The sequence below is a fragment of the Macaca fascicularis genome, chromosome 8 (assembly GCF_037993035.2).
Source record: "Macaca fascicularis isolate 582-1 chromosome 8, T2T-MFA8v1.1".
Lineage (NCBI taxonomy): Eukaryota > Metazoa > Chordata > Mammalia > Primates > Cercopithecidae > Macaca > Macaca fascicularis.
The window spans coordinates 43,211,732-43,227,691 of record NC_088382.1 but is presented as its reverse complement, the minus strand read 5'-3'; the positions used below and the strand labels follow the sequence as shown (position 1 = coordinate 43,227,691).

The following is a 15,960-nucleotide window of genomic DNA, read 5'->3' as shown; positions in this document are numbered from 1 at the left end:
CCTTGCTAAAACATAACAAGAGTCACCTTTTCTCCAGTTTCCAACAAGTTCCTCATTTCCATCTGAGACTACCTCAGCCTGGACTTCATTGTTCATATCACTAAGCGCATTTTGGTCAAAGTCATTCAACAAGTCTCTAGGAAGTTCCAAACTTTCCCACTTTTTCCCATCTTATTCTTAGCCCTCCAAATGATTTCAATCTCTGGCTGTTACCCAGTTCCAAAATTCCTTCCACATTTTGGGTATCTTTACAGTAGCACTCCATTCCTGGTACCAATTTTACTGTATTAGTCTGTTCTCATGCTGTTAATCAAGACATGCCTGAAACTGGGTAATTTATAAAGAAAACAAGATTTAATGGGCTCACAGCTCCACATGACTGGGGAGGTCTCACAGTCATGGCAGAAGGGAGGAACAAAGGCATATCTCACATGGAGGCAGGCAAGAGAGTGTGTGCAGGGGAAATGCTCTTTATAAAACCATCAGATCTCATGAGACTTATTCACTATCAGGAGACCAGCATGGGAAAAACCTGCCACCATAATACCTCCCACCAGGTCCCTCCCATGACACTGTGGGTATTATTGTGGGAGCTACAATTATGTCTCCACCATAATCTCTTGCCCCAGGTGTCTGCAAATATTACTCTCCCTGCAGCTTTCCCTAGCAGTCTATACTGCTTCTTTCCATCTGAGATTTGAGTTAGGCAAATCAAAAACCAGTCCTTAAGGCAGTTACCAGACAAGTTAGAAGATTGCCAATAAGATCTGTGCTGCATCCTTCAGTTTGAGGGAAGGGATTGAGAATTTAGCTGCTGCCTCATTCAGACAAAAATGCCATAAAATTTTCTACCATTTTGACTGTGACAATGTGTTCTTCAGTATTTTACTGGTTGCTACAGACCTTTAATTGTTGCCGGAGCTCCTATAATGTTATTTCAGCCTGATTTTGTTTTGTTTCCTATATCACCATTTTTCTGATGTACCTCCCCAGACTATTTATTGAAAGTTTGATATAACCTGCTTGGAATTCTGCCACTGTTGTAGGTTGCAAATGATCATTTAAATCCAAAATGCTTGGTCATTGGTGGCCACTGGAGGAGTGCTGCCTTCAGTTTTAGTTGCTTTTGTGGAATCACATTGTTTCACATTTTCTGAACCTAAAAATGATTTTTGTCTCTGGCACAATTATGCCTTTAAAAAAAGAGTATGAGCCTGGCCAACATGGTGAAACTCCATCTCTACTGAAAATACAAAAATTAACTGGGCGTGGTGGCACAAACCTGTAATCGCAGTTACTTGAGAGGCTGAGGCATAGAATTGCTTGAACCCAGGAAGCATAGGCTGCAGTGAGCTGAGACCATGCCACTGCACTCCAGCCTGGGCAACAGACTGAGACCGACCCTATCTCAAAAAAAAAAAAAAAAAAAAAAAAAAAAAAGATAGTATGTACAGATTTTATTTCACTTAGTATTTTAGTCCCTCCATAACAAGAGGGTTTCTGTAGGAACCTATTCTGCCTAATGACAATAAAAGAGGCTGCATTATGAGTCTTATCTCAAAACAAAAATAAATCTGTTTTAGAGAGTTTGGTGAAGAATAAAAAAGAATTGTATTTTTTATCTAATATTACTATTGCTATATGGTTATAAATATTTTTAATTTTTTTTAGCTAGTTTCTTAATTTGGATGCTATTTTTCCCTAGCGAAACTTCCTGCATGATGCAACTGAAGTTAAGCACTCTGCCACAGGCATGTTAAAGCAAAAACAAACAAACAAACAAAAACCAAACAGACAAAAACAAAAAACCACAACAACACTTCATTGCACAAAAAGGGTACCAGTAATACCAACAACCCTTCCTCAACTTTTGTTTCTCTAGACAATTAATATATTTAATGGTTCTGAGAATTAGGTTTACCTTTTTCTGGACAATAGCTCTGCAAATTATATATCTAACTTTTCTATTTAAATTGTAGTTAGGTGTGAAGGAAGCATGCTAACAGAATAGATTTATAACTACAGTAGCACTAATCTGTATACAGTATCCAGAGCTAGTACTTTTTATGCTAGTACCACAGCCATCCAAGATAACCTGGCCATCTATTCATCATTAGTCCATTTCCCTGTAAATCTTTTTTTTTTTTTTTTTTTTTTTTTGACACGGAGTCTGGCTCTGCCGCCCAGGCTGGAGTGCAGTGGTTGGATCTCAGCTCACTGCAAGCTCCGCCCCCAAGGTTCACGCCATTCTCCTGCCTCAGCCTCCCAAGTAGCTGGGACTACAGGCGCCCGCCACCTCGCCCAGCTAGTTTTTTTTATTTTTTTTTTAGTAGAGACGGGGTTTCCCCGTGTTAGCCAGGATGGTCTGGATCTCCTGACCTCGTGATCCACCCGTCTCGGCCTCCCAAAGTGCTGAGATTACAGGCTTGAGCCACCGCGCCCGGCCTCCCTGTAAATCTTAAACAGAGGTATGCATTGCCATAACTCTCCAACACAAAAATGTATTTTTTCATACTCAATAATATTGGGCAAAAACTACGTGAACAGATTAACTCTCTGACTTTAAAAGTTAATGTGTTATGATCCTATATTATAAGAGAAAAAATCTCCCAAAATATTGCCAATATTCTTTAGCAAACTTTTAAAATAAAAAATATTTCCAATTACATATTCTTGGGCTTACCATTAGTCGCTTTGGGTGTTTGTATGAGTTCATCAAACATTTTTTGTTCTTTTGAAACATAGTATTATTTGATATAGGTCGAAAGTGATCTCTGAAAACAATTACTAAACCTTTGTCTTTATGCTTAACTTTCCTTATCTCACTTGATTTAACTACCAGCAAGAGAATTAAACAAGTCAGAATCCTTGGTGTCATTCATCCATCTCTTTTTACTACGTATATTACTCCAGCTCAGCTGGTTTAAACTTTCTATCTCAAATACATCCACTGGTTTCTATCCTCATTGCCACTCAGTTTCACTGTATGGTTATCATTTTTGTGGACCACAGCAATGACATTCTAACTTTGTATCTTCAGGCTATTGCCCTTTCCATTCTCTTTTCCAAAACCTACTTTTATCAGCTTTCCCTCTTCCAATATGTAAATACAGCAAATTGCTGTATTTGGCCAACTTGCTCATGAAGAGTATAAGATTCTACACAATCATGCCATTAAATATCTCCTGTCATATAATATCAAGTGTTTTGTTTGTTTCTCTCTCTTTGTTATGATATGAACAAGATGAGATTCGTGTTGTTCACTGATGCCTTCTTGGGGCCAGGTACATTTGTAGGACTCAAATATGTATTTAATGAACGACTGAATGGCCACACTGCCCTTTAGATTTCTCCAAGATTCAATATATTCTTCCAAGGCAGAATCATTTTAAATATTATTTCTTTTTTATAATACTCTGTCTTTTACTTCTATACCAATTAATTCTGATCTATCATCAGGGCTCAATGAGAAGGTTTTACTGTTCTCAAATATTTGACACATTTCCTGTATTTTACGCTTTCATAAATCAATGTTTTCATTACAGCACTTATTACATGCTTATTTGTGTTTTACTCATTTCATATTTGTACCTGCTATCCCAATCTAAGCAGGGAAGAAGCTGTTATTGTTTTGTTTACTCCTAGGTAATCAGTGTCTCATCTAGTGCTGGAAAGATAGTAGCTCAATACATTAACTATTCATTGTTAGTATTCTAATTCTTGTTGCTAAGAATTATTAGTCCATGGTAATATGGTATGGTATGGAATGCTTTTAATTAAATGGCAACTCTAGATGGCATGTCAATTAATTTATTTTTGCTCATCCTTTTTAGGTTTGCAAGAATCAAAGATGTGTGAGTTCTTCATACTTGGGTTACGATTGTACTACAGACAAATGCAATCATAGAGGCGTAAGTAGCATACTATGAGGTGAAAATAGAAATCATTGAGTCTAATTTTAGGAAACTAAATGCATTGCTACACACACACACACACACACTCACCACACACAACATATAGGAAAATTGGCCTTATCTGACATACATATTATTTTATAATTCTACTTGAACACATATAAATCTAGTTGCTTATCTTATAAGGTGATATTTCTCCTTCTTTTAGGTATGCAATAACAAAAAGCACTGTCACTGTAGTGCTTCATATTTACCTCCAGATTGCTCAGTTCAATCAGATACATCGCCTGGTGGGAGTATTGACAGTGGCAATTTTCCACTTGTAGCTGTACCAGCCAGGCTCCCTGGTAAGTATTAATAATAAATCGAAAATATAATTAAAACATAATTTGAATTTATTAAATTTAATAACATAATATTTTGTCTACCAATTTATATCTAGACTATGTTTGGACATTAAACTGCATACCAATATGTATGTTTTACTTCCACTTCCAGAGAGTAATATATTACAACATATGTAGCATGTGTTATAAATATGATATATCAGTCAGAACCCAGGCATAAAGATAGAAATCACTTTAGTCTTTCAAACAGAAAGAATGCAATGTAAGGCATCTGGTAATTGCATAGATGAGATGATAATCAGAGAAAGGTGAGGCAACCCAGAAAATGACTACCACTTTTTAGGGTTGGAGGGACAATAAAAAGAGGTGGTATTACTAGAATCAGAATCTGGGCTATTTAGCATGATATATAACTCTGGTCAGGGATATATAGCAGGATTGGAACCACAGGGAGAGTTACTGTCCAACATGAACTGGAGGTATAGAGAATATACAGTCACTGTTGGTGATGCTGGTGAGGAAGGGGGAGTAATATCAGTAATATTTTTACTCTTCGAATCCTCCAAATTTTACTCAGTGATTCCCAGTGATAAAAACTGACTGGAAGACAGCAGATCAAGGAACTCAGGCAGTGTGGCTCCCTGTGATATTGATCAAAGCAGAGGAAAAGCCTAGATGAATTTTAGAGAAAGCAAGAAGTTAACTGGCATATCCAATGATACTTAGGGCCAAGAGATTTCTTTGACATAAAAATCTAAATGTACACACAATTAGGGCCATTTTTCTAATTTTGAGTCATAGGTAGTTTCCACATTAATTCCAGTATCTGGAAATATTATATTTTATGTTATATAGTAATAGATTAGTAAGTTTAAAACTTTGTAATTAATGTAATTCAAGCTATTTCCATTTTACTAGCAACAATTAGCTTATCTTCTCATTGGCTGCAATTAATTGTTTCTATTCATGCACACACATGCCATTTCCCAATGAGCAGTGGAGACCACTCCTTTCCAGATTGATTTTAGTGGTATGATTGATCAACAAAATGTGAAGAACTAACATTCTAGGACTCTTGTGGTCTTCCTACAGACCCTATCTAGGTATTTTGGAATCCTTACTTCTCTCATTCCTGGAAATCTCATTCTCTCATTCACTTCTTGAAAATTATCAGCAATATCTGAAATTTGATTGCACTCAGAAACAAAAATACAACCATCTAATAAGCCCTCCTCAAATTCATAACCAACAAAATTGTGAGCAAAATAGAATGTTTGAAGTTACTAAGCATTGAGGTAATTTCTTACACGACAATAAATAATTTAAAAAATTTAGCTACTGCTATGTTGTGTAATAGAAATCTAAAATGTGGCTTTAACTTTGAAATTGGATAGTGCATGAAAGATAGAAAGGCAGGAAACTACTGAAGTCTTAGTACATGTTGAAGTTGGTGAGCAATTCAAGGACAGTTTAAAAACACGTTGCAGAAAGTGAAACCATTATTATGAAGTGGTAAATTGTTAGGCATCACTGCTGCCTTTGGTAATGTGGAAAATTGAACTCATGCCTACTATGAAATGACTGGAAAAAAACATTAATGAGACTTTCTAGGACATTGGTCCATGCAAGGATTTTATCGGTTTGAAAGTAAAACTAATTTTCATTCTCCGCAAGTTTCTTAAAGTAAGAAACAATGAAAGGCCAAATTTGAGATTAGAGCAATAAAATTTTATGTCAAATCAAAATTAAGCAAGGCCTTTGACTGTAAACACCTCTGTTAAAATCTCAGGAAAACCTAAGTTGATATCTCTTAGAGATTCTTTCATCCATACAAAAGGCCTTCTAAGTATTTTATGTAAATGCATCATAAAAACTTTCAAACAATAAGGCTACTAAGAGTTTTAAACTGGTAATTTCATAACAGCCTCACAGGATCCAACAGAGAAAGGCATATGTCAAAGAGATTTGTGAGTGTGGCCTTTGTTTAATGGATTGTGGTTTTATTTGATACATGAGAAATTCAAAGGAATTATATTAGCTCAGATTGAAAGTGATCAAGGTAGCATATATGTTCATTGGTCCACAATAAACTACAGGCAAGAAACAGGCTGATAAAGGTAGTCAGATGTGAAAAGGACTATTTGGATTATAAACCAAAGGGCATAAACAAAAAGTCAGAAACCACACTTCTTCTTAATCTGTGGGTTTATTTTTTAAATCACCATCAAAAAATAAATAAATAAATAAATAACAACAAAAAAAAATTGTAGGCATAGATGGTTTCACAGGTGAACCAAACCAAATTCTTGAAAGAAAGCAATATTATTTTCAGAAAACAGTAGTGGGGAAGTTCCTGTCAACTCACTGTACGAGGAAAACATAATCCTGATGCCAAATTCAAACAAGGAACTCAACAAAGAAAAAAATCACAAAACAATATTCTTCATGAATAGAGATATAAAAATCCTCAACAAAATATTAGCCCATGATATATAGCTATCCATTTTAAAAAGAGTTACAAGAGTCACTTTGGGCACTTATGTTTTCAAGCTATCCATTTCATATAAAATATGTTAATTTTAAAATTATTAAATTGTTCAAAGGTTCTATTCTGCTAGACTTAGTAAAATACAGAAATATCTTTACTATATTTCTGGTGCTTGCTTTCAAATCTTTGATTTCTTTCTTTCCTAGAAAGGCGCCACATGGAGAACGTTTACTATTCCAAACCAATGAGATGGCCACTTTTCTTATTCATTCCTTTCTTTATTATTTTCTGTGTACTGATTGCTATAATGGTGAAAGTTCATTTCCAAAGGAAAAAATGGAGAACTGAGGACTATTCAACCGATGAGTACATTGATTTCATATTTAAGATTTGTTATTTGTATAATTTATGAACATAGTCAATAAATAGCAATGTGGTAGATGTAATGAGTAAGAATTCAAATTCAGTTATTGTCTTTATATGAGAATTTAATAACTCATATATGAATAACTAATGGCCAGCAGTGGTGGCTCACATCTGTTATCCCACCACTTTCTGAGGCTAAGGCGAGTGGATCACTTAAAGCCAGGAGTTCAAGATCAGCCTAGGCAACACAGTGAAATCCCATCTCTACAAAAAAATACAAAAATTAGCCAGGCGTGGTGTCATGCATCTATAATCCCAGCTGCTCGGGAGGCTGAGGCAGGAGGATCACTTGAGCCTGGGAGGCAGAGGCTTCAGTGAGCCAAGATTGTGCCACTGGACTCCAGCCAAGGCAACAAAGAGAGACTGAGACTCAAAAAAGAAAAAATTATACACACACACACACACACACACACAAACACACATACACATACATATATACATATATAATAATTGCAATTTTGGGGGCGTGCCCAAGATGGCTGAATAGGAAGAGCTCCAGCCTCCAGCTCCCAGCGTGAGCAACACAGAAGACAGGTGATTTCTGCATTTTCAACTGAGGTACTGGGTTCATCACACTGGGGCATGTCGGACATGTGCAGCCTGACCAGCGAGAATTGAAGCAGGGTGAGGCATTGCCTCACCTGGGAAGCCCAAGTGGGAAGGGAATCCCTTTTCATAGCCAAGGGAAACTGAGACACACAACACCTGGAAAATCGGGTAACTCCCACTCTAATACTGCACTTTACCAAGGGTCTTAGCAAATGGCACACCAGGAGATTATATCCCACACCTGGCCTGGAGGGTCCCACACCCTTGGAGCCTCTCTCATTGCTAGCACAGCAGTCAGAGATCTAACTGCAAGGCGACAGCAAGGCTGGGGGAGTGGTGCCCGCCATTGCTGAGGCTTAAGTAGGTAAACAAAGCCCCTGGGAAGCTCGAACTGGGTGGAGCCCACCGCAGCTCAAGGAGGTCAGTCTGTCTCTGTAGACTCCTCCTCTGGGAACAGGGCATAACTAAACGAAAAGCAGCGGAAACCTCGGCAGAGGTCAATGCCCCTGTCTAATAGCTTTGAAGAGAGCAGTGGATCTCCCAGCACAGAGGCTGAGATCTGAGAACGGACAGACTGCCTGCTCAAGTGGGTCCCTGACCCCTGAGTAGCCTAACTGGGACACACCCCCACTAGGTGCAGACTGACACCCCACACCTCACACGGTGGGGTACACTCTGAGACGAAGCTTCCAGAGCAAGAATCAGACAGCAACACTCACTGTTCAGTAATATTCTATCTTCGGCAGCCTCTGCTGCTGATACCCAGGCAAACAGGGTCTGGAGTGGGACTCAAGCAAACTCCAACAGACCTACAGCTGAGGGTCCTGACTGTTAGAAGGAAAACTAACAAACAGAAAGGACACCCACACCAAAACCCCATCAGTATGTCACCATCATCAAATACTAAAGGCAGATAAAACCACAAAGATGGGGAAAAAGCAGTGCAGAAAAACTGGAAATTCAAAAAATCAGAGTGCATCTCCCCCTCCAAAGGAATGCAGCTCATTGCCAGCAACAGAACAAAGCTGGACAGAGAATAACTTTGACAGGTTGAGGAAGAAGGCTTCAGTCGATCAAACTTCTGAGAGCTAAAGGAGGAACTCTGTAACCAGTGCAAAAAACTAAAAACCTTGAAAAAAGAATGGATGAATGGATAACTGGAATAATCAATGCATAGAAGATCTTAAAAGAACTGATAGAGATGAAAACCTTAACACGAGAAGTACGTGACAAATGCACAAGCTTCAGTAACCGACTAGATCAACTGGAAGAAAGAGTATCAGCAATTGAAGATCAAATGAATGAAATGAAGAGAGAAGAGAAGTGTGGAGAAAAAAGAGTAAAAAGAAATGAACAAAGCCTCCAAGAAGTATGGGATTATGTGAAAAGACCAAATCTACATCTGATTGGTGTGTCTGAAAGTGACGGGGAAAATGGAACCAAGTTGGAAAGTACTCTTCAGGATATCATCCAGGAGAACTTCCCCAACCTAGTAAAGCAGGCAAACATTCAAATTGAGGAAATACAGAGAACGCCACAAAGATACTCCTCAAGAAGAGCAACTCCAAGACACATAATTGCCAGATTCACCAAAGTTGAAATGAAGGAAAAAATATTAAGGGCAGCCAGAGAGAAAGGTCGGGTAACACACAAAGGGAAGCCCATCAGACTAACAGCAGATCTCTCGGCAGAAACTCTCCAAGCCAGAAGAGAGTGGGGGCCAATATACAACATTCTTAAAGAAAAGAATTTTCAACCCAGAATTTCATATCCAGACAAGCTAAGTTTCATAAGTGAAGGAGAAATAAAACCCTTTAGAGAAAAGCAAATGCTGAGAGATGTTGTCACCACCAGGCCTGCCCTACAAGAGACCCTGAAGGAAGCACTAAACATGGAAAGGAACAACTGGTACCAGCCATTGAAAAAACATGTCAAAATGTAAAGTCCATTGATGCTAGGAAGAAACTGCATCAACTAGTGAGCAAAATATCCAGCTAATATCATAATGACAGGATCAAGTTCATACATAACAATATTAACCTTAAATGTAAATGGACTAAAAGGTCCAGTTAAAAGACACAGACTGGCAAACTGGATAAAGAGTCAAGACCCATCAGTTTGCTGTATTCAGGAGACCCACCTCACATGCAGAGACACACATAGGCTCAAAATAAAGGGATGGAGGAAGATTATTCAGAGACACACATAGGCTCAAAATAAAGGGATGGAGGAAGATCTACCAAGCAAATGGAGACCAAAAAAAAAAAGCAGGGATTGCAATGCTAGTCTCTGATAAAACAGACTTTAAACCATCAAAGATCAAAAGAGATAAAGAAGGCCATTACATAATGGTAAAGGGATTAAATCATCAGGAAGAGCTAACTATCCAAAATATATATGCACCCAATGCAGGAGCACCCAGATTCATAAAGCAAGTCCTTAGAGACTTACAAAGAGACTTAGACTCCCATACAATAATAATGGGAGACTTCAACACCCCACTGTCAACATTAGACAGATCAATGAGACAGAAAGTTAACAAGGGTATCCAGGAATTGAACTCAACTCTGCACCAAGCAGAGCTAATAGACATCTACAGAACTCTCCACTCCAAATCAACAGAATATACATTCTTCTCAGCACCACATCACACTTATTCCAAAATTGACCACATCGTTGGAAGTAAAACAGTCCTCAGCAAATGTACAAGAATAGAAATTATAACAAACTGTCTCTCAGACCACAGTGCAATCAAACTAGAACTCAGGACTAAAAAACTCAATCAAAACTGCTCAACTACATGGAAACTGAACAACCTGCTCCTGAATGACTACTGGGTACATAACGAAATGAAGGCAGAAATAAAGATGTTCTTTGAAACCAATGAGAACAAAGATACAACATACCAGAATCTCTGGGACACATTTAAAGCAGTGTGTAGAGGGAAATTTATAGCACTAAATGCCCACAAGAGAAAGCAGGAAAGATCTAAAATTGACATCCTAACATCACAATTAAAAGAACTAGAGAAGCAAGAGCAAACACATTCAAAAGCTAGCAGAAGGCAAGAAATAACTAAGATCAGAGCAGAACTGAAGGAGATAGAGCCACAAAAAACGTCTAAAAAATCAATGAATCCAGGAGCTGGTTTTTTGAAAGGATCAACAAAATTGATAGATCACTAGCAAGACTAATAAAGAAGAAAAGAGAGAAGAATCAAATAGATGCAATAAAAAATGATAAAGGGGATATCACCACTGACCCCACAGAAATACAAACTACCATCAGAGAATACTATAAACACCTCTACGCAAATGAACTACAAAACCTAGAAGAAATGGATAATTTCCTGGACACTTACACTCTCCCAAGACTAAACCAGGAAGAAGTTGAATCCCTGAACAGACCAATAGCAGGCTCTGAAATTGAGGCAATAATTAATAGCCTACCAACCAAACAAAGTCCAGGACCAGACAGATTCACAGCTGAATTCTACCAGAGATACAAGGAGGAGCTGGTACCATTCCTTCTGAAACTATTCCAATCAATAGAAAAAGAGGGAATTCTCCCTAACTCATTTTATGCAGCTAACATCATCCTGATACCAAAGCCTGATAGAGGTGTAACCAAAAAAGAGAATTTTAGACCAATATCACTGATGAACATCGATGCAAAAACCCTCTATAAAATACTGGCAAACTGAATCCAGCAGCACATCAAAAAGCTTATCCACCATGATCAAGTGGGCTTCATCCGTGGGATGCAAGGCTGGTTCAACATATGCAAATCAATAAACGTAATCCAGCATATAAACAGAACCAAAGACAAAAACCACACGATTATCTCAATAGATGCCCTTCATGCTAAAAACTCTCAATAAATTTGTATTGGTAGAACGTATCTCAAAATAATAAGAGTTATTTATGACAAACCCACAGCCAATATCATACTGAATGGGCAAAAACTGGAAGCATTCCCTTTGAAACCTGGCACAAGACAGGGATGCCCTCTCTCACCACTCCTATTCAACATAGTGTTAGAAGTTCTCGCTAGGGCAATCAGGAAAGAGAAAGAGATCAAGGGTATTCAGTTAGGAAAAGAAGAAGTCAAATTGTCCCTGTTTGCAGATGACATGATTGTATATTTAGAAAACCCCATTGTCTCAGCCCAAAACCTCCTTAAGCTGATAAGCAACTTCAGCAAAGTCTCAGGATACAAAATCAATGTGCAAAAATCACAAGTATTCTTATACACCAGTAACAGACAAACAGAGAGCCAAATCATGAATGAACTCCCATTCACAATAGCCTCAAAGAGAATAAAATACCTAGGAATGCAACTTACAAGGGATGTAAAGGACCTCTTCAAGGAGAACTACAAACCACTGCTCAGTGAAATAAAAGATGATGCAAACAAATGGAAGAACATTGCATGCTCATGGATAGGAAGAATCAATATCGTGAAAATGGCCATACTGCCCAAGGTAATTTATAGATTCAAAGCCATCCCCATTAAGCTACCAATGCCTTTCCTCACAGAATTGGAAAAAACTGCTTTAAAGTTCATATGGGACCAAAAAAGACCCCGCATTGCCAAGACAATCCTAAGTCAAAAGAACAAAGCTGGAGGCATCACGCTACCTGACTTCAAACTATATTACAAGGCTACAGTAACCAAAACAACATGATACTGGTACCAAAACAGATATAGACCAATGGAACAAAACAGAGCCCTCAGAAATAATACCACACATCTATAGCCATCTGATCTTTGACAAAGCTGACAAAAACAAGAGATGGGGAAAGGATTCCCTATTTAATAAATGGTGCTGGGAAAATTGACTAGCCATAAGTAGAAAGCTGAAACTTGATCCTTTCCTTCCTCTTTACCTGAAAATTAATTTCAGATGGATTACAGACTTAAATGTTAGACCTAAAACCATAAAAACCCTAGAAGAAAACATAGGTAATACCATTCAGGACATAGGCATGGGCAAGGACTTCATGTCTAAAACTCCAAAAGCAATGGCAACAAAAGCCAAAATTCACAAATGGGATCTAATTAAACTAAAGAGCTTCTGCACAGCAAAAGAAACTATCATCAGAATGAAGAGGCAACCTACAGAATGGGAGAAAATGTTTGCAATCTACTCATCTGACAAAGGGCTAATATCCAGAACCTATAAACAACGCAATCAAGTTTACAAGAAAAAAACAAACAACCCCATCAAAAAGTGGGCAAAGGATATGAACAGACAGTTCTCAAAAGAAGACATTCATACAGCCAACAGACACATGAAAAAATGCTCATCATCACTGGCCATCAGAGAAATGCAAATCAAAACCACAATGAGATACCATCTCACACCAGTTAGAATGGCGATCATTAAAAAGTCAGGAAACAACAGGTGCTGGAGAGGATGTGGAGAAATAGGAACACTTTTACACTGTTGGTGGGACTATAAACTAGTTCAACCATTGTAGAAAACAGTGTGGCGATTCCTCAAGGATCCAGAACTAGAAATACCATTTGACCCAGCCATCCCACTACTGGGGATATACCCAAAGGATTATAAGTCATGCTGCTATAAAGACACATGCACACACAGGCCGTATGTTTATTTTGGCACTATTCACAATAGCAAAGACTTGGAATCAACCCAAATGTCCATCAGTGACAGACTGGATTAAGAAAATGTGGCACATATACACCATGGAATACTATGCACCCATAAAACCGGATGAGTTTGTGTCCTGTAGGGACATGGATACAGCTGGAAACCATCATTCTCAGCAAACTATGCCAAGTACAGAAAACCGAATACTGCATATTCTCACTCATAGGTGGGACTTGAACAATCAGATCACTTGGACACAGGAAGGGGATCATCACACACCAGGTCCTATTGTGGGAAGGGGGAGAAGGATAGCATTAGGAGATGTCCCTAATGTAAATGACGAGTTAATGGGTGCAGCACACCAACATGGCACATGTATACATATGTAACAAACCTGCATGTTGTGCACATGTACCCTAGAACTTAAAGTATAATAAAAAAAAAAGAAGGTTTGTCAACCAATTATACTTAGGAAGTTAAGCAAATATATTACATGTGATGAATAATGCAATATGAAAAGTTTAAAGGAGTTTAAGTTCATAAATGAGACCAAAATTGATTAGAACCTTTTAGAAGTGATTGCTAAATTTTCTAGATCTATAATTAAAATAATAAGTTATTTAAGCTGAAATTAAAAGTGAAAGGACAAACTAGGTTTTTCCTTTTATTTATAACTTTAATAAATTGAATATTAATTTTTTAAACTTAAAAAAATTGCAATTTTAATTGTATAAGAATCTGGACTTTTTAGGGGCAAGATTAGTTAAAGTTTAGCTGTCCATTAATGTTTATCTTTAAATTTATCTACTTTCTTTTATTATTTGATCTTGTTAAATATGTATTTTAACTTAATAATACTTAAATAACTTTGTAATATTTATATATCTTAGTGAATTTTTATCCTATTTTAATGAAACGTAATAGGAAAACCCAGGAAAGTAATTTAGCTTTTTTTTGGTAGTAATGTAAATGGAAACACAAGCAGTTAGAAGTAGAAAAAGATTAAAAATTAATATGTAATAAAAGATAAAATCTAGATAATAGCCACATCTATTCTACAGAAAATATAAAACAAATAACTTTTTATTAAAAATAAAAATATCTGAATATATGCTACAAGAATACAAGTAAACATTAAAACTAGATTATTTATTTTCAAGGAAAATGCTATAAAATGATTTCTGCCTAGGAGTTATATAACTATGTCCTTCATTTTACTTGAAATGAATTGAATTTCGTTAAAATACTTAAAATAATATGGCAATGTAAATGAGGAGGGAATATATTTTAAAAGTTGATTTGAAATTGCTGAAATAATATACAGCACCTAAACTAGTCATAGCAGTCAATACTTAAATATGCTAAAGTGGTTTTCTTATATTGGATAACTATTGTGGAAAAACTGATATCAAGTATCTTTAGGGAAGAAAACATAGCTAGTAAAATGAATAGAAATTAATAGGGTTGAAAACGAATGGCAAAAGAGTTTAAAGATACTTAACCAATAATATTATGAATATAAAAGTGATCTAAGTTTATTTTCAGGTAAACATATATCACTGTGCTTTTTTTCATATTCAGTGATGCAAAGATGTGCATTATTAGTCTTGATTACCAGGGCAGAGATGTTCTTAGTGATAGGGTATTTTCAAATAATGGGTGAACCCAGTTCTTAAATAAAAATTCAGAACTGTTTCAAGACTCATAGATAATACAGAGGTTTGTAAAATCATCCTGAAGAAAGTATAATATTATTTTTATTTTTAATATGCAGGCAACCTGAAAGTGAGAGTGAACCTAAAGGGTAGTCTGGACAACAGAGATGCCATGATATCACTGTAAGTTTCTTTCATTTTTTAAAATTTAATTTACTTGAAGTACTGGGATATGTGTGCAGACTGTGCAGGTTTGTTACATAGGTATACATGTGCCATGGTGGTTTGCTGCACCTTTCAACCCATCATCTAGGGTTTAAGCCCCATGTGCGTTAGGTATTAGTCCCAATGCTCTTCCTCCCCTTGCCCCCAACCCCTGACAGGTTCTGGTGTGTGATGTTCCCCTCCCTGTTTCCATGTGTTTTCTTTATTCAACTCCCACTTATAAGTGAGAACATGCAGTGTTTGGTTTTATGTTCCTGTGTGTGTTTGCTGAGAATGATGGCTTCCAGCTTCATCCATGTCCCTGCAAAGGACATGAGTGAGTTCCAAATATTTTAAGGATGGGGGGTTGGTGGGGGGGAGGAAGAGAGAGAGAGAGAATGCATAGATGAATACATATTAAGTAGTGACAGTCATATAGCTATATATAATAAAAATAAATTGAAGAATATTTTTCAGAATTATATTTTTCAGAATTTATAATAGACATGATCAAGATATAAACGATACTGAAATTTTTCACTTAAAAATTTCTTGCAGCGTTATTTTAAAATTCTTTTCTCTAGTTAATTTTACTTCTTTAGCATTTGTGTATTTAAAATGTTGGCTAAAAATAAATTGCATGATATAGGTCTACTTTGCAATAAGGTTACTTGCATGCTATTTGTTGTACTAGCTGTCATTGTAACTTACTTGTTGATAAAGGTGACTTTTTTCATTTATTCAGTCTTCTGGAGTAATT

At 36.9% G+C, this 15,960-nt stretch overlaps 1 protein-coding gene across 1 annotated transcript in view; it reads left to right on the top strand.

Moving 5' to 3' along the window:
• The window catches only part of LOC102125672 (disintegrin and metalloproteinase domain-containing protein 2-like), a 121,693-nt gene extending 106,544 nt beyond the window's left edge, over positions 1–15,149 (top strand). The window contains exons 17-20 of the mRNA XM_045398178.2: positions 3,834–3,911; positions 4,123–4,261; positions 6,956–7,115; positions 15,116–15,149. Of these exons, the coding sequence (XP_045254113.2) occupies positions 3,834–3,911; positions 4,123–4,261; positions 6,956–7,115; positions 15,116–15,149 (411 nt within the window). The remainder of the gene's footprint in view (positions 1–3,833; positions 3,912–4,122; positions 4,262–6,955; positions 7,116–15,115) is intronic.
• Positions 15,150–15,960: the final 811 nt, after the last annotated feature.